The sequence below is a fragment of the Molothrus aeneus genome, chromosome 9 (genome assembly GCF_037042795.1).
Source record: "Molothrus aeneus isolate 106 chromosome 9, BPBGC_Maene_1.0, whole genome shotgun sequence".
In the NCBI taxonomy this organism is placed as follows: Eukaryota; Metazoa; Chordata; class Aves; order Passeriformes; family Icteridae; genus Molothrus; species Molothrus aeneus.
This window is the reverse complement of record NC_089654.1, coordinates 23,736,657-23,754,713: the sequence shown is the minus strand read 5'-3', so window position 1 is coordinate 23,754,713 and position 18,057 is coordinate 23,736,657. Positions and strand designations below refer to the sequence as shown.

General features: G+C 46.2%; 1 protein-coding gene across 1 annotated transcript in view; it reads right to left on the bottom strand.

Moving 5' to 3' along the window:
• The window catches only part of LAMC1 (laminin subunit gamma 1), a 64,892-nt gene that overhangs the window by 10,589 nt on the left and 36,246 nt on the right, over positions 1-18,057 (bottom strand). Inside the window, exons 2-13 of the mRNA XM_066555502.1 lie at positions 10,922-11,226; positions 8,797-8,927; positions 7,249-7,415; positions 6,134-6,322; positions 4,114-4,231; positions 3,912-4,010; positions 3,670-3,806; positions 2,695-2,817; positions 2,418-2,607; positions 2,111-2,223; positions 602-823; positions 325-513 (exon numbers count right to left, since the gene is read on the bottom strand). Coding sequence (XP_066411599.1) covers positions 325-513; positions 602-823; positions 2,111-2,223; positions 2,418-2,607; positions 2,695-2,817; positions 3,670-3,806; positions 3,912-4,010; positions 4,114-4,231; positions 6,134-6,322; positions 7,249-7,415; positions 8,797-8,927; positions 10,922-11,226 — 1,983 coding nt within the window. The remainder of the gene's footprint in view (positions 1-324; positions 514-601; positions 824-2,110; positions 2,224-2,417; positions 2,608-2,694; positions 2,818-3,669; positions 3,807-3,911; positions 4,011-4,113; positions 4,232-6,133; positions 6,323-7,248; positions 7,416-8,796; positions 8,928-10,921; positions 11,227-18,057) is intronic.

Sequence of the window (18,057 nt, the reverse complement as noted above, 5' to 3'; positions counted from 1 at the left end):
CTGGCTCTTTTAAATCTGTTTTCTGCCCAATACCATGCCATCATCAGAGCTCTACTGGAAGGCAGCATGGCTCTCATATATAGCACAGAAATGGTCAGACTTTGCAGATCAAGCCTTTTGTTCTCAAGAAACAGGCATGAAAAACAAGTGAAGTCCCAAGCCTCACACAGGACAAAAAACAGGGCTGAAGAAGGGAGAAGGATTTGAACCAGAAGACTCAGCAGCTTTCAGAGCTACTCATTGTGGATCAGAGAACAAGAACTAGCAGGAGACATTTCCACAAGCATGTGGATGTAGAAAAAGATGTTTTGTGTAGGAACACACCTGTAGTGCCAGCCTGGCAGCTGGTGCACACCACCTCCTTGGTGCGGGGCACGATGGCACAGCTCGAGGTGCCTGGGCACGGGCAGGGCTGGCAGTCCGAGGCTGTGCCGGCCGTGGCATCGCCGTAATACCCATCACTGCACTTCTCACAGTGAGTCCCTGCTGTGTTATCCCTGCAATTGCACATGCCTGCAACAGAGAGGGGTGTGAGTTTTGCTTCATTGTCCAATCCAGAGAAGAAGCAGCACCCTCTGGCTGCTCCCTGTTTGTCTCTTACCCGTCTCGGGATCGCAGGTCTCGCTGTGCCCGTTGCACGTGCAGGGCACGCAGGGGCTGTAGGGCCCCAGGCCTGGGCTCTCTCGGCGGTACCCGGAGGTGCAGCGCTCACAGAACTGCCCCTCATATCCCACTGGACACGAGCAGCTCTCCACCCAGGCCACAGGCACACCCGGTCCAGGGCGAGCACTTGTGATGGTGACATCATCCAGGTGACCGGCACCTAGAAAGCACCAAGGGACAAACCCTCTGTAACCACAAAGGCTATCATCACTGCTTTCCCAAACACAGCAGAACAGTACGAGGGGCACACAGGGGGTGCTTGCAGTTGGTAAGATGAATCAAGATGCAAAACCCTCCAGGAGGATTTAGAGAGATGAGCAAAGATGCACTAGAGCTCACCAAGGGAGCATGCAGGGTAGGAAAGCTGAGAATGACAATATAGATGAGAATCTGAGAACAGCAAGTACAGTCAATTAAAATTAAGTTATATTTTACATGTGTATGATTTCCATTTCCAAACCAAATACCAAACCAATTCCTGGCTTTCAAGCCAGAACAGACCATGTCTCTAACAATTGTAATACACCATCTGCAAACCACGCCTCGGGACAAACTCGCCAACTATTCCTCTCAAGCCATTCCTTCCTCTGGCATCTCAGCACTTCCCTCCTCTACTCCCAGCCCCTTCTCCCTGGAGCAAAACAGAGCTCAGATACAACATAGCTGACTTTTAACTTATACCAGTGTCTGTACGACTGCAGCAGCTCCAGTGCACTGAACAGAGCCTCAGCTCCTACATATTAGCAGTGGCTACAGCACTCAGGGATGGTTTGCTCCACACCTTTCTACCCCTCCATTTCACAGCCCCACATTCTTCATGATGGGCCACCCTTCTGAAACACTTGCAGTTTTCCCACCTTTCCCAAATGCAAATTCATCCTTTGCATCTTTCTGCAGAAATACTTCATCACACAGCAATACCTAAGGACCTACTTTTACTTCTAATTCATGCCCATTTTTATAAATCTTCGTTATGAGAAACTTTCACTCAGGTTTTGCACAGGCAGCACTTTAGACCTTGTCCTTCCCATCTGTCATGTCAAAGCAAGACCCAGAAAGAGGGACAAATGTAACCATTTATAGTGTAGCCAAACTTAAAGCCAAGTGCTGTAAACTTCCTACATCCTCCTTCTGTACTATGTATTTTTACCAACTGGAGGATAGGGGCTATTAAACAAAGAAAAATTCCTATGTCTAGAGCAAGGAATCAGCAGTTGCTAAGTGTTCAGCTTTCAGACATTCAAAGACACCACTTTTCTTTCCCATATCCTCTTCAGGAGGCCTGGGAGAAGATGCTACACAGGAAAGCCAGGTGGAAAGCCACTGGCACAAGCTTTGCCAAATAAGCTGCCACATCTGTTTATGGCTGGGCCCTACAATGAAGCAACTCAAGCACCAAACAAATGAGTTTTCCCTCTCTTCTGTGATGTTCTGTTCAGTGACTTACTTCTCTCACTGTATGTCCCACGGATCTTGATGGAAGTCAAGTTGTGGAGAAGCTTTTGGAATTCAAATGCTGTAAGAGCAGGCCTCCACGGGTAATCTGCAGCTTCATGGAGCCTGGGGAGAAGAGCCAAGCATGATCAGCACAGCTTTCAGCTGCTAACAGCTGCAGCCTCTCAAAAGCTCCCTTTGCAACAGCACTGTGCTATTGCAACATCACCCACATAACTTCAAACCTAATGATCTCTGTTTCCTCAAGAGCTCAGAGGCCAAAGGCAGCCCAGGCCAGGTGACAGCTGCTCCCACTCTACCTGAAGGTGTAGGTCTGCACATTCTCACTGGGGTAGGAGTTGCCCTGGGCAATGAGAGGCACAGACACTCTCAGCCCAGCCCCTTCCAGCACCAGGTCCTCTGCAGAGAGGCGCGTGTCCCGCCTGTCCACACGGAAGGAGAAGGTCAAGTTTTGCCCATAACTCAAAACCTGGTTGCCCAAGAACTTGCCTGAAAGGGAAAGAAATCCTTACAGTTAGGGGACAGAACACAAAGTGCACAAGCAGCACAGAAAGCCATGCTTTTGGAATGACCTACGTGGTGCAACGAAGTACATGGGGAAGTAGGTGTCAGAGATAACAGAGATATCCTGGGTCTCAGCACTCCACTGCAGCAAGACCTCTGAGCCATCTCGCTGCTCAGCGCGCCACTCATCCTCTCCTGAAGAATCAGATGGGCAAGAATTAACACCCTTGGAAGAAAGATTTGCACACACTTCTTGTGACCCTTCTTGCATCACACTGTTCGTGTCTTAGCTCATCTAATGTGCGTGGGCACTGACAGGCTGCAGAAAGCAGCTGTGCAGAATTCAGATAGTAACCATCCTTCCAATTTAAGCCCCTGACTCAAGTGCTGACTTGAAACCTCTGAACTTTGAACCCTCTGATGGCTACTTGTCCAAAACCTTCTTTCCTAAAGAGCATAAGCAGAGATAGAAAAACCTGCAGGCCACTATAATTTGTTGAGAGCTACAGCCTTTGTATGAACTGTTCTCCAGTGGAATTTTAATTAAAAAGATGTTCTTTTCAGACTACATGAAAACATGCATACACATGAAACTGACTGCATGAAAGAAACAGATTTTTCCTGGGCTTATAAACTCATTGGAAACACAACTGTGTTTTATTCAGAGCCATGTAAACCCCAAATCTAAAGTGATTTTGATCATCTCCATCAGAAAGTCCTGACTTGGTTCTAGAACTGAGGAAACTCTGCTTTGTCAGCACACCTCTCAAGCTAGAAAAGGTTTCTATTTGCAATTCCCACTTGCACATGCAAGGTGTACAATAACTGTGTGCCTGAGGCCAGAGCTGTGAATTCATGCCTCCCCATCTGAACAAACAAGCTGCAGACATGGAAGCTCCAGGCAGCTTCAGCACTTCCAAAAGAGGGATCCTAGACCTGCCTGCCCAAGGTTTGTGGTCTTGCATAGAGGAGGAGTTGGGGTTTTTTAATAGCTTCTGACTTGAGTCTACAGCCCAACCTGAGATACAAAGGAAAGCTCAATTTTACCAAACTCGAAGCTGGAGGTGATGCTATAGATACTGTAGCCCACAGCACTGGTGCAGACTGAAGAGTGTCCAAAACAGAAACAAGGGGTACAGCCTCTTGGATTGGAAGACTCCAGATGGAAAAATCCAGGTTTGCATCTGAAGATGTGAAGGAAAGAGAATTAATTTCCCTGATGCTTAACCCCAGGTCCTCGCTCAAATGTTTTTCATTCTTGAAACAAAGCCATGGGAAGAAAAACTCACCTCTCACAGTGGAATCCTTCCACATTGTCCTTGCACGCACACCGCCCTGTCTCAACATTGCACTCCCCTGTGCTGCCAGCAGCATTGCAAGAACAGGGCCTGGGAGAGTCAGGAGAGAGGTTAGTTCATTCAGTAAGAGCCACATAGAGAAAGCTTTTAAAAAAGCCTAGTTTTCCTTTAAGAGAGCTGCAATCCTCCTTACCTGCACCCAGCTTCGGAGAGGGAGTGGAACCCTGGCTGGCACCGGTCGCACTTGTCCCCCATCACACCGGGCTTGCAGCTGCACTGGCCGTAGCTGTCACACTGTGTGCTGAGGGAGCCTGTGGGGACAGCAGGGACAGCCACCTCAGCACACACATACAGCTACTCAGACTTTACAAACCAGCCAAGAAATAAGGAAGAAAGCAGGAAGCACAGCCTCAAGCTGATGAGTGACAGCTTACCTAAAGACTGCCTCTAGCTCACAGGGATTTTCCATCTGGCAGCTCTAGACAGATGAACTGTTATCTAGTCTTCCCAAGCTATATTCAGCCTTTTGTTCCTACAAACCAACCTTTTTATATATAAAATATAATTTAAACTTCAAAATGCCTTCTCCTGTTTCATGCTCAGTGCTACATTTGCATGCCTCCAATTCCACATCTGTTTTATTCTGCAATATGTAATTTCCAAGATTTTATTCCCTGAATCCCTTGTGTTCCCCATAATGAGCATCTCCCCTCACCCTGACCTCTCCCTTTCACACTCCAATTTCCTTCCTTGATTCCTAAGTTTCATTTAAAGACTAAACTGCCTCTTTGGAACAAGGCTGCATGTGCCACTATGAATCCTAGTAAACTCGTGAGCAAAACTCTCATTTTTGGAAGGATGCCTTCCTCAGTACTGCTCCATTCAAGTGGTCTTGCACAAAAAGCAGCAGCAGGTTTCTTTAATCCATAGTGGACAAAATGCTTTCTCCCAAGCATCCATGTAGCTGCCAGCCTCAGAGCTGTCAGCACTGTAAGAGTTAACTAGCAGGAGAAAAATATTTTAATATACAGAAATAGTTGCTTGTTTCCACTTCAATCCACACCAGAAGATTACAGCAAATTGAAGAGTTATAAGATGATTAGGCTGGACAGGACAGAACAACTCACAAAACCTTTACCATATACAGCCAAAGTTCAAATCCCCTTTGCAGTCCCACTTAGGATTATTTAGGAAAAAGGAGTACTTGACAAAAACTACCAATCCAAACATATCCAGGAGATTGAAATACACCCTGGGTGTCAGTGAGTCATGGCATACAAGCTAATGGCTAAGTTATAAAGGCCTTTGAAAGCTGTCCTTAAAGACCTGAGAAGTCACCTCCCTGCATCTTTTCAACCATCTCAGCTCACACCAACCCAAACCCCTCTTAAAATAAGGTCTAACACAAGGACCCAGGAAAGCTGTCAGAAGAAGAAGAGGCCTTTATTGGTCAAAAATTTCACAAGTTAATGACTCCTTGACAAAATTAGGAGATGTACCCTGGCAAACCTCTCCCTGGCTGCTTTTAGGGCATGCTGCAAGCAATGACTTATGTCAGCTTCTCTTTTGAAACCTCACATCATATCCCACTATGTGCTACCCTTTTCCCTCCTTCCACCTTACTTGTTGTGGGCTGGTGTAGTTATGGGATCACTCCTTACAGGTTAAGTGGCTCCCTACACAACAAAAGATTTATTCTCCTGCCACAGTTACCCCCATCCCCATTTATTTTAAAGGAGTTTAACTACATATTTTGAGTTTAATTTGTTTTATCTCACCCCACCCCCTTTTGTGTTTAATGTTTCACTGGTTTGTATTTATAGTGCTTGGATACTCGGTAGGAGAAACTGATGCAGCAGCTAAAGTTCACTACAATTTCTTAGCATGAACAACTTCCAGAAATACCCACTCACATCATCTTGGTTATTAAGAATTTAAATGAGTTCTTTAGTACTGGGAGCACCCAGGGTAACACATACACAGTAGGAAAAAAAAAAATCTATATTTAAAGGAGTAAGTGCTGCAGAGGTGACCCATCTGCCCTTGCCACCCTAACTCCATTTAGATCCAAGGATAACTTAAACCAAAATACAACCCAATAAACATTTCCTACATGGAAAAAAAGACAAGCAATGCCAACAGCCCCACGATGAGCTGCATGAGGGGAAGCAGAGGTGGTTTTGTGCTGGCAGTCTGCCAGCAGCAGTGCTCACCGACGGGGTTGCAGCTGCAGGGCAGGCAGCCCTGCTCGCTGGCCAGGCGGTAGAAGCCATCGCGGCAGCGCTCGCAGCGGGGCCCGTCGGTGTTGCCGGCGCAGTTGGTGCAGTGCCCGCCGTGGCCCGTGGCCCGGTACAGCTCGGGGTCAAAGTAGCACTCCTGGGAGCGGCCGCTGCAGTCACACGCTGCAAAGACACGGCACTGGCAGTCACCAGCCTGTCCCCACAGCACAGATCCCACCCCGCACAGTTCAGCTGCAGGTGAGCTGGGGAAGGAGCTTTAACAACTCTAAAACCTGAAACTAACTCGGCACCACGCTCATCAATGCTCAAAAGAAAACCAGCATTTGCTACCCCACTTCTTCCAACATCAGGCTGCCACTTGCAGCCAAAATGCTGTCCTCCCACACAGCAGCACCGATCTCTGTCATCCAAACAAGCATGAAAAGGTAACATGAGGCTACTCCATGCTGTAATGAGAGCTTCTCCCCCGTATTGCAAATCCCTAGACAGCAGGACATCCCAATTTCACCAGCCCATTGAGGGAAGCCACACACAGCTGGGACCTATCTGGACACACAGAGGTCAGACAGGAAGAAAACTTTTCTGTCTGAAAAAGCTTCCCCATAAAGTAAACTACCAGGAGCTGTAGTCTGGAACAAAACACCAAGCAAATTGGTGTTCTGTGACAGAGACCTGCATTTGCGGTCTGGAAATTAGGTTAAATAATCAACAAATAACTGTAAAAGCCAATAACCCAAACACAAAAATCAGCTGATGCTAAATGAGGAGCTAAATGAGGAGCTTTTGAAAGGCCAATTATACTCCAGCATAGTAAGCAGATTTTTTTCCCATGGGTCTCATAAAGTACAAGCCTGTACATTTCTTTAGGAAAGATGGGGTGGTTCCCATCCTTCTCCAGAAAGGAGATGCCCATTCCTAGGGATCTACCAGAAAGCTCCCACAGACAGGAGTGGAATGACCAAGAGTCCCATGGACTGTGCCTAATGCTGGCTGTGACTGAAGTTAGAAGCAGGCAGGGCCGGGTTGTGGCAGCCGGCAGAGGCAGGGACCTGCCCCAGCCAGGCTGTCCCCGGTGCAGCCGCACGTACGCAGGCACTCGTTGGCGCTCTCGGCGGTCGCTCTCCTCCACGGGCGGTCATTGAAGAAAGGAAGGCACTTCTCACAGTCCACCCCAAAGGTGTTGTGCTTGCAGTTGCAGACCAGCTTGCCAAGCTCATTCTTTACACACTCACTTGCGTGCCCGTTGCACTTGCACCTGGTTCAGGAGAGGTAAGGAACAGGTATTAAAACTCCAGGGCTCCAGGTCACTCGCAAAGCAGCACCAAAAAACAGGGCCCAGATCTTAAAATCTGAGATGAGAGAAATTTGAAGGTAAATGATTACAACAAAATCGAGAACAAAACTGCTGTCATTCTGCCTGGAGAAGAGGGAGCTTCATGGATATCTTATGGAGGCCTTCTAATATCTAAAAGGGGTTTACAAGACAGAGAGAAACTTTTTATCAGGGCTTGTAGTGCTGGGACAAGGGGCAGTAATTTTAAACATCTTTCAAATTTTTATTTAGATTGGACATAAGGAATCAATGAGGGTGGTAGGAAACTGGTACAGGTTGCTCAGAGAAGCTGTGGCTGCCCCATCCCAGAAGTGCCCAAGGCCAGGCTGGACAGGGCTTGGAGCAACCTGGGATAGTGGAAAGTGTCCCTGCCCACAATGGGGTTTGGATGATCTCTGAAGGTCCCTTCCAAACCAAACCATTCTATGAAACAAAGAGGTGCAGCCTGCTCTAGGTAGGCATTTAGAAAGGCAAGAAAGTTAACCAACTCCTTTGCAGTCTTCAGACTAACTGAATAGGAGAAGCAAAGATTTAGCTGGCTTTATGTTAGTAAATTTTCCACAACTTCTCTCCTGTGACAGCCCAGAACATGGTATGTTCACTGAGCGTGGGTTATTGTGGTATCAGTAAGAAATTAGATAGTACAAAGGAGACTAATACAGAAGCCCAGGGACCTCCAGACTGGTGGTGCAGCCAATACAAATCCCCATGTGGCCAAATCCCAGTCTCAGGATTGCCATATGCAAGCAGGCCAAAACCCTGCAGTGGTCTCATCTCTGTTTAGTAAAACATTTTATCATCAACTACTTATGGTTAAAACATTCTATAATAGACTGGCAAAAGGAAAGGACAACCACAACCATATTGTAGTGGGTTCCAGACCTCCAAAGGAGTTAACTTCTTCAATATATGTGAAGTAGAGACACTGAGATTTTCTACTTACTGTTATTCAAGAGTACAGATACAGGAGATAATAATTTAAAAACACACACAAACCACAGAGCAGAAAAGATTTGCTTCTTTTGTTTTTCATTTCAGTTAACTCTTTTTACCATTTACTCTCTCAAATCACTTTAGATTTCATCTATTCAATCAAAAAAATTTATCTCTGCCAGCCCTGAAGTTATGGCACAAAAGCTTATATACAGTATTTGCAAATTACATAAAATTCATTCTAATGCATGGACAGTCAGTAAAGACCAGAGCCTATAGGTATGATGTGAATACAGTCAATATCTTCAAAGCAATCTAGTAAAACTAACCAAAAACTTTAGTAAGCTTTAGAGTTTTATTGTCTACTCACCTACCACCCACAGCAAAATCAGAAATTGCATAGTAGTAAGACTTGAGAACTTTTGGGTCATTGAAAACTTCATCTCCAAATGTGTTCAGACGGTTGAGGGTCACTCTAATATCTGTAGCTGTCACCCATTCCTAGAGCAGACAGAAATCCCATCAGATGAAACACCCTTTCCCTTGAGAGAGTACCAGTCATTAGCAGTTCTGTTAATGAAGTCATTCCTCAGCAGCTGGTTCCTTCCTCATTGTTTTCCCCTCTGCACCTCGGGAGGTCACATGCTCCTGCCCCAGAAGTCTTATGCCACATCCTCTTGGTCCAAATGGGTTTTCCAGACCCTTTCTCCTCTCTGGAGACCCTTTCCAAGGCCTTTTCACATCCTGAGTGCTTTCAGCTGGGAAGCACTGAGTAACCTCTCCAGCAAAAAGTGCAGGGCAGGCAATTATGCCAGCTTGCTAATTGTATGTATCTGTCTGGCTGTAGCCTTCCTGCAAAGCTATGCAGCACCAATGGGAAAAGCTTTAGGGTACATTTGTCTGCAGGCATATTGCACCAGACTAAAAGACACAGACAGACAAATGAGTGAGGCTGGGGGAGGCTGAGGAAGAAAAATAGACAGATCTGACTTGCAACACAAGAGTTTTTCATAATATTTACACAGTGTCTGTAACACACTGCCCTGCCCTCGTGCAGCAGCAGCCAGCACACACAGCCTGTTGCCAAATTTCATATCACATTCTGCCAGCCACTGACATTGGCACCTCCTTGGTTTTATTATACCCTTTACAAAGCTGCTTTCTTTCAAACACCATAAAAAAGAACACAAAGAAACATCCCTGTATGTACAACTGTGCAGCACCTGAGTCACTGCTCAGCCAGTAACACAGTGTTTATTTACTGAATTACAAACACTGATGTAAACACATGGAAATACCAATCACAATATACACATTTACTTCAGTTCTAAAAAGCAACACCAGGGCTTGGTATGTATTTTAGGAAACTGGTGGTCAGATCTCTATTCCTTACATAGAGAAGCTTATCAGAAAATTATACAATCGCTAACTTGAAATCTCCTTATTCACCTTAACGATAAGACATATTTTTCTGCAAGGGTTGGCTACATCAATGAGGTGGCCAAACTGGTTCTTTTCCACTTCAGAAGTTCTTTGTCCTTTCCCATTAATCTTATTTTTTCATTTCACTTTAGTTTGCAGAATCAACCCCACCAGATTCTGCTCTCCTGCCTGGGAATTGGAAACAGGCAAGCCCTGAGCCTGCTGGGTGCCTGTCTCAAGACTACTCCTGCTACTCCAAGAGCAAAGGGAAGTGATGGTAATTACAGCTCTGAAAGGAAGACAATGAGCCCCAGTGAGGCAAACCGCACAGCTTTAGCTCCTTGTTGCAGTAAGAACTGGAGAAGTCATCAAGCAGAACACAAAAACTGGCAAGTAAATCAGATAAACTGGTGCTCTAGTATGCTCCTGACCACTGCGCAACCACTCCTGTGATCACAAAAAAAAACATTCAAGAATGTTCAACAACAAAAAACCCCTGCCAAAACCCTCTTGCCAAGCCACCTGTAAGAGAAAAATACCAAGGATAAAATCAAACTTCTCTGCTTCAACACACATGTGAGAAAACATGGTAGGGATTCCTGTAATGCTTTAAGTATTTAGAAGAATCTAATATTTCTTACTTTTTTTCTGCTTGAAATACACATGCAGATGCTTCAAATATTAACTGGACTGAGACTTTACCTTTTCTGCATCCTTGTATGTGAAACAACAGCAGAATGTCCACAGCTGCTTTCTAACCTGGCAGAGATGTACACTCATCCTCTGAAGACTTCCATCATCCCTACTGACAAATCACCCGTAATGCCACTGGGTTTGCTTTGAAGTTTATGAGTAAGTTTACTCATAAACTTACTACCAATTAACTCAAGAGTTCAACTCTTCTTTCACAAGGATCTCTGTGGATTGTCCACCCCAACTCAGCTGTGCAAAGCCCTTTCACTACGAGTAAGGGGGCTGCAGTGCAGCCCAGTTGGCACAAAGCCACCACGCACAGTGACTCTACAGGAAGACTCAACTCAGCCCACCTGACTGGCCCAGTCCTGCTGACATACCTGCAGCACAGGGCTGTTGTCAAAGTTGTAGGCACTGGGGCGCCCCTCCAGCGTGGAGAAGGCCACGTTGCCCCCGGTGAGAGGGGAGATGTCGCTGAACTCGTCGGTGCAGAGCGCCTGCTGCTCGTCCTCGCCGGTGCGGATGAAGCCGCGGTTGACCTTGCGGTAGGTGCTCTCGCAGGAGCCGCTGTAGTACTGGTAGGGCACCCAGGGGCCGTCCTCCCTCGTGCGCTTGTAGATGGCAAAGCTCTCGGGCCGGCTGGTGTGGAACTTGAGGCGCACGTACGTGATGTCAAAGGCTTTTCCTGGGGGGGACAGGAGACACCTGTGAGAAAGACTCAGAACTGAGAAAGAATGGAAAGAGCTGCACTGCATTTCTCTCTCTGGAGAAACACCTCTCAGCATTATGCAGAAGGATGAGCGTGTCCAGCAACACCAGAAGTATCTCTTCCAGTCCAGTACCGTATCTCCAAGCAAAGACAAGGTGAAGGGACTGAAAGCAGAAGTTGAGGGCAGGCTGAACAGATAAATAAAGAGACAAGCTTCTGTGCAACCAAATGCATTTCAAAAGCTGCAATTCTCTTCCACATACATCCCTAACAGAACACAGACTACATCAGACCCATGAGGAGTTTGTGTGTATTTAAGACCAGGCCCAAGGTAATAATGGCCTTTGATGATATTTCTCCCAAATATATGCATGGGAGAAACAGTATTAACCAGAGAGGAGTAAGTCACGCTGTAGAGCCTGGTTTGTACCTCAGCTTCCTCCCTAAATAGACAATACCTCAATCTCTTTTTTACAGCTCACAAAGCTTTTCCTCCAGCACTGAACCTACCGACTACAGCCCTCTTCTACTCAATCCCTGGGAAAAACAAAATGAGGTTTCCCACATCATTTGACTAAAATCACCAAAGCATTTTTAAGATCGGAGTGCAATGATTTCCAAGCTACCCATGTTCTCCATCTCCTAGAAGGATGAAAGAAAATCCACCTCTTTGTCCCTCTGTTCCCCTCCTAACTGTCTGTGGCAATCAGCACATCATCTTCCCTCATGACTCTTCTCCAGTGACTTGAGCATCTACCCCCATGCACATAAACCAAGTGCCCAGGGGAGTCACATCCCTGAGAGAACCCATTAGGAGAAAAGGACCACAACACTCTTCAGCCACCTTTGTCTGCTATCCACACTGGCCAAGGGGCTGGCCAGGGGTTCCCAGGAGGAGGCACACAGCTGTGTACCAGCTGTTCTTGCTCCACTTCAGCAAGCAGACTGTGTACAATTAGGACATCCTGGAGCATGTAGGGAGCTTGCTAAAACAACGTTGAGTTTGTTTGGAATAAAACCTCGGGTGTTTAGTCCCTGCCATGCTCTTTTATGCTCCCACCACTTCCAAGAAAAACAGTGCTCTAAGCAGAACTTGCAGCCATCACCAGTTCTTTCGCTGATCATAAAAAAAGCTACTAGAAGAGTTTCAGCTGAGAAACTGGTTTCTTCAACCTGCAAAAGGCACACATATTTAACCTCAACTTGTAAAATGAATGAACCGTACCATGTTAAATTTTAACATGAGGCTTGGCACTTGCTCAAGTGTTCACCTCCTTCACACGTGAGAGCAGACCAGAGGCACCATGGACCAAGAACAGAGTGTCCTCAAAGAACACATGCACAACCCAACATTCATGAATTAGGTCACGAACCATGGAGCTGCCCTGCAGCCCCCAGTGATTAGGCCAGGGGCCAGCCTGCATTAGGCACGTCACACCCAAAGACTGCATGGCACCAGGGAGGAGCCAAAGTAGCAGGAGAAGCAGAGCAAAGGATCCAGAAACCAACACACCTGAAAAAAAAAAAATCAAGATATACAGCACTTGAAAAATATCATCCCCCAATGTGTTAGTTTGGCATAGCCTGGTTTTTCATAGCAGGGGGGCCCACAGGGGTGAGAAGCTGCTAGAAGCTTCCACCATGTCCAACGGAGAGCCAATCTCTGATGGCTCTGGAGATGGACATGCTGCTGGCCCAAACAGAGAGGTCGGTAAAGCCTCTGTGATGACATATTTAAGAAGAAAATCAAAACAGTACATGCACAGTTTCTTCATCCAGGGCTGGTGAAGCGCCGCTGCTGGGGCCAACCCTGTCGTGGCGTGTGGCAATGCACCATGACCAACGCCATCTCGGGGCAGCCACACGGGCCCTGCTGGCCACCCCAGCCAGCCGTGCTGCAGGCAGAGGGCAGGGCTGGCAGCTGCTTCTCCTGGTGCCCCGCGTGAACAGAGGCACGAAACAGCACCAGTGAAAACACGGCGAGCGACTCCCTGGCATGGAGTCTAGGCAAGATCAACCTCTCAGCACTGCGGGATCTCACAAAAATCTTTCAATCAGTGGAACTTGTTGGCAACGGTACCTACAAGCAGCAGTTTTTCTTCTTCTAGTCAGAGAAGAGGAGGAAGTGAGGACCTGTGAGGGAAAACAACATGGAGGCACCAACGTTGGTGGAAAAGAAAGAGGGGAGAAGGGGCTTCAAGCATCAGAGCCAAGATTCCTCTGCAGGCTGTGGTGAGGACTATGGTGAAACAAACTGTGCCCTTGTCATGCATGAGGTCCACAGGGGATGCAGAGATCCACTTGCAGCCTATGGAAAAGTGGAGCAGGTGGATGGCAGGGAAAGCTGTAGTCCAGTGGGAGACCAGACTAGAGAAAGAGAGGACCCCTGCTCCCAGAGATAGAGAGAAAAAGCCCTTGATTCCAAACTAGAGCAGCCTATCCTTAAAAGGCAGCACCCTGTGGCCAAATGATTCATGCCACAACAGTTTTGGGACAACTATTTGCCCATGGGAGGGCCCCCATGGCATAGCAAAGACTCCTCTCCCTGAGCGAACAGAAGAAGATCTCTAATGATGAACTGACCAAAACCTCCATGCCCTGTCTTCCTGCACTGTCGGCGGGAAAGAAGGAGGGGCTATGGGAAAACTGGTGCTTTAAAGGCTTCTTTGATTTCTCATCATCCTCCTCTCACTCTGTTAACAATAAATTTACTTTATAACTTTTTTGTAACTATTGCCCTTAAAGTGTTTTCTCCCAGTCCTTATCTCAACTCATGAGCCCTTTGTTAAATTTTTTTTCCCCTCTCCTCTGCTCAGCTGTAACAAAAGTAAGGGAACTTTGTGGATATCTGGCATTTGGCCAGCATCAAAACATGACACCCAAGAATAGAAAAAGACCAATCTGGTGTTTAAAGTACCCACCAAATAGTATTGTCTGTGTGTGACATGCAGGACAGCTGGGACATTATACAGATACAAGCCCCCTGATACTTCCTACAAAATCCCCTTTCCTATTTATATCACGTGTGCATGGATCATGCATTATGGATGACCTAAGCACAAGACTGGAAGCCAGACGTTCACAGTCGTGGCTCTTTCACAGTAGCAGCTCACTGCTGGTTTGGGGTTGATTATTTAATGAGATCTTACACACAGAAGACAAGTGAGAAGCAAGCACCACCATTAATGCCAAACTGCTTTCTTCCAAAGGATCAGCCCTAACTTAGCTGAGGCATTCCCTCCCCTTCCTGCCCAATACAAGAGATGAATCCTGTTCCTGTGTATTTGGAGTGTTTTTCTCATGATTGCAATAAAGGTAAGAAGCAGGCATCCTGTGTACAGATCAGACCCTCCCAGCTTTCCTGTTTCTCTTATTACATGGGCTCTTCTCAAAGGGAGCTCCTCGCTGAAGGCAAAATATGCTTGAGGAAGGAACAAAGTGCACATGCAGGAACTCAAGACAGACACAAGGCAATAGGCTGGAGACACACAAACATCTTTTTTGGGTCCACAGTACACAAACCCAGGATACACTTCACACCTTTTCCAGGTAAAAGGCAAGGGGCCCAGGAAGCCAATACTCCTGGCAGGAATACCCCAACGTGTTGACCTGCAACTCGGCAGCCTATCCCAGAACTTCACCAACATCTTGGATGGAGAGCAACTGAAAAACACAACTACTGCCATAGTTTTATCCTAGTAAAAGTGTCATCAGCTTAATGAGAGAGCTCACATGGTAAGGTAAAGCAAAATCTAACACTGAAAGTCAGCCCTGGTGGGATTTCTTTGGGCAACCTTAATGTCTGAAAACAGGAAAACATCAGGCAAGAGCAGCCATTCCCTAAGTCAAGAGGGGATAAAAAAAATAAGCCAGAGACAACAATGAAGGTCATTTCATTAAGCAGCGTCAGCTGAATTGTCAGGAATACCCAGCTCTTTTGAACTGAGGTGGTTAGTTTTCTACTAGTACTGCATTCCTCTGGTGTGAAGCAAAACTCCTGTGTTCAGGCTTCATCAAGATGGGGAGGAAATGCTTCAAAAGAATCCTGGGAATGATGAGGGGGCTGAGCATGTGCTTTCACTCACACACACAACTTTCTGCTCTAGATGAAAGGCAGGGTCACAGGCTGCTTGCCCCAGAAAATAACTACTTTTTTCACTCTCCACTATAACTGAATTATGATCCCTGTTTCCTGACAAGGTCTCCTACTGCTTCTTTTGAAAGCCCCAGCTCAGCTAAAGGCACAGCACATGCCAACTGTGCTCTGGGCAGCATGAAAACATTATCCCTGGGAACCCTTCTGCTAAATGGCAAGGACCCTCCCTTTTTCATCTCCAGTTTTACATGGCAGGCCAAGAAAATGCATTCAAACCCCTCCCAAGTGAGCAACCCACGTGAGAAAGACATTTATGGCAGCTGGCAGCCTTACTCCTTGAGCAGTGCAGTTAATGGCATTACAGAGGAATGCAGTTAATGCACAGAGAGAGGCTGTGCAGTGCCTTGCTGGGTAAATACTGCTGGAACAAAGGAGTTTACCCAAGACCAGCTGACACAATGTGAAAATGTGTTCCCCCACTGTTCACACTGAACATAAACACTGTGTTTAACAGCCTGGCAGTTCTTTGAGGCTGCAGAGACTTTTTCTAGCAAAGATAAGCAGTCCAGGTTGCTTTCATGTCTTGCCGGGCTGAATAAACATATACAGCTATTACATTAAGAAATGGTGACAGCAATAACCAGGTGAAAGGCAGTTTTAAACATTACGTTTAGAAGACAAAAAGACATTGTTCTCCTCTTCCTAGAAGCCAGTAGTGACTTGGAGCTCAGTTTGGCTTAGAACTGTCTGATAGTGTCATCTGTCAGGTAGTATTTCCCTGTGTGTATTGAGAAGTGACAGATCCGTTCTACAGGAGGAACTCCAGATGCTGGAATCAGTGACCATGAACTTAGCACTTCCCAAGTGCAACCTGATGTGTGTTTTAAAGCACACAGAGCTCAAAATCATGAGCCACATATTTTAAAAATGCATCTTTTCTGAGGCATGGAGCTGTTCACCAGCAAGTGACAAGGTGACATGATAACTAGCTCCCTCTGACAATTCAGAAAGACAAAAAAACCTTTAATCTTTTTCTCTACTGTAAGCAAGCACACATACAAGCCTTCAAGACAATATTGCAATTACAGATTCAAAGGAATGAGCAAGTCCTGTGCCTGGAGAGGGAGCAGAGAATGTTCAGCGTTGTTTCATTCTGGGGATACTGCCCCAAACAGCCTGCTCACATTGCTGGGCTTGCCCAGCTGTCATCAGCTCAGCTGGGTCATTGCCAAATTCAGTATCCCAAGGTCCACCAGGAAATGTGCCATGCTAAAACCCATATAAGCCAATGCCATTTAGATCTTCAGAAACTCCTCCCTTTCCCCTGAAGTTAGGAATTCGTTCTACACACAAAAGACCTCCTTGTATTCAGGCCCCTCAGAACGGATGGATAATTTACATCAGGAAAACTGCCCTGCCAGCTGGCACAGTGACTACAAGTGTTGAATTGTGAGCAGATGCCTGGGTGAGATAAGCCCAGAGGACACTCAGCCTGTTCACTTGAATGCCCTGCACATGGGGCTGGCATATGGAAAGAATTGATGTTACCTCTCCTGCATACAGCCACTGAGTTTTGCTGAGGGAAAAAATAATCCACCTGAAAAGACTGCATTGGGCAAAGAACCAAACCTTTGAAGATTTGTTTTCCACAAAATCCACTGGGCAGTAGTGAAATGGTTAAACTTTACTGTTTCTCTTTTGGCTGGCTCCTGTTTCAAGGCAGCTTTTCTCACACAAGTACTTGCTGACAACCTATGTCCCAGTAAAGGTTAAAGAATTGAAAACAAACCCAGTAACAAAGAAATCCTACTTAGTGTTTTTTGACTGGATTTCATTTCCATTTTGCAGTGAAGAGCAGAGAGCAATCAAATATAATTAGCATTTCATTTTGCTTTTTTCTTCTGACCTGTTTCTCCATCATTCCCAGGAAGACATGCCACCTTTCCCAGTTACTAGACCAAAATGTGCTCCGTGCCATTCACCCTTATTCCTGCCTCAGCTCTGCCCTTCTTGAACCATCAGCTCTCCCAGCACAATGTTGGACCAGCCATGACCAAAACAGACTGGCTCAGATTCTCCCAGACACACAGATCCCAGAATCTCACACAACCAGTGTGTTCCTAGCAAGGGACAGAAACCTGGATGTCAGCAGACAGAGGCCAGCAAGTTCACAAGGTCTTCTTCAAGACCAGTTGCTGCATCTTGAGCCAACTGGCCACTCCAAGTTCTCAGCTACCACAGTATTTTGTTCAGCCTCTCATGCTAGAAACCCTGCCAGAGCCTTCCCTCCTGGATCACAGGGGCAATATTTAAGGAGAATGAGTTATCTCATCTAATGGGAATGGGATAGGATTTTTCAGCATGCAGATGGGTAACAAGAGCAGGACAGAGTTTATAAGGAGGGGAGGAGAGTGAGAAACACCTGGAGACACTTGTTCCTTCAGAATAAAGTACTTCCATTAAACAACAACAGCCCAACACCTGCAAGACACATGGGTGTTAAATTATATCACTTGCATCACGTGTACATGAAAAAACCGCACTTATGACCAAAATCAAGACTTTTTTTAAGTTCTAGAGCAAATGTCCTTTTACAACTACATCCTAGCTTTCTGAGAAAATTTGTAGAGGAGAAGGAAGATAAGAGCACTGGTATTGCCCAAGCAGATGGAATATCCAGCATCTGAAAAAGGAAAGTAAAGGATTTCCAT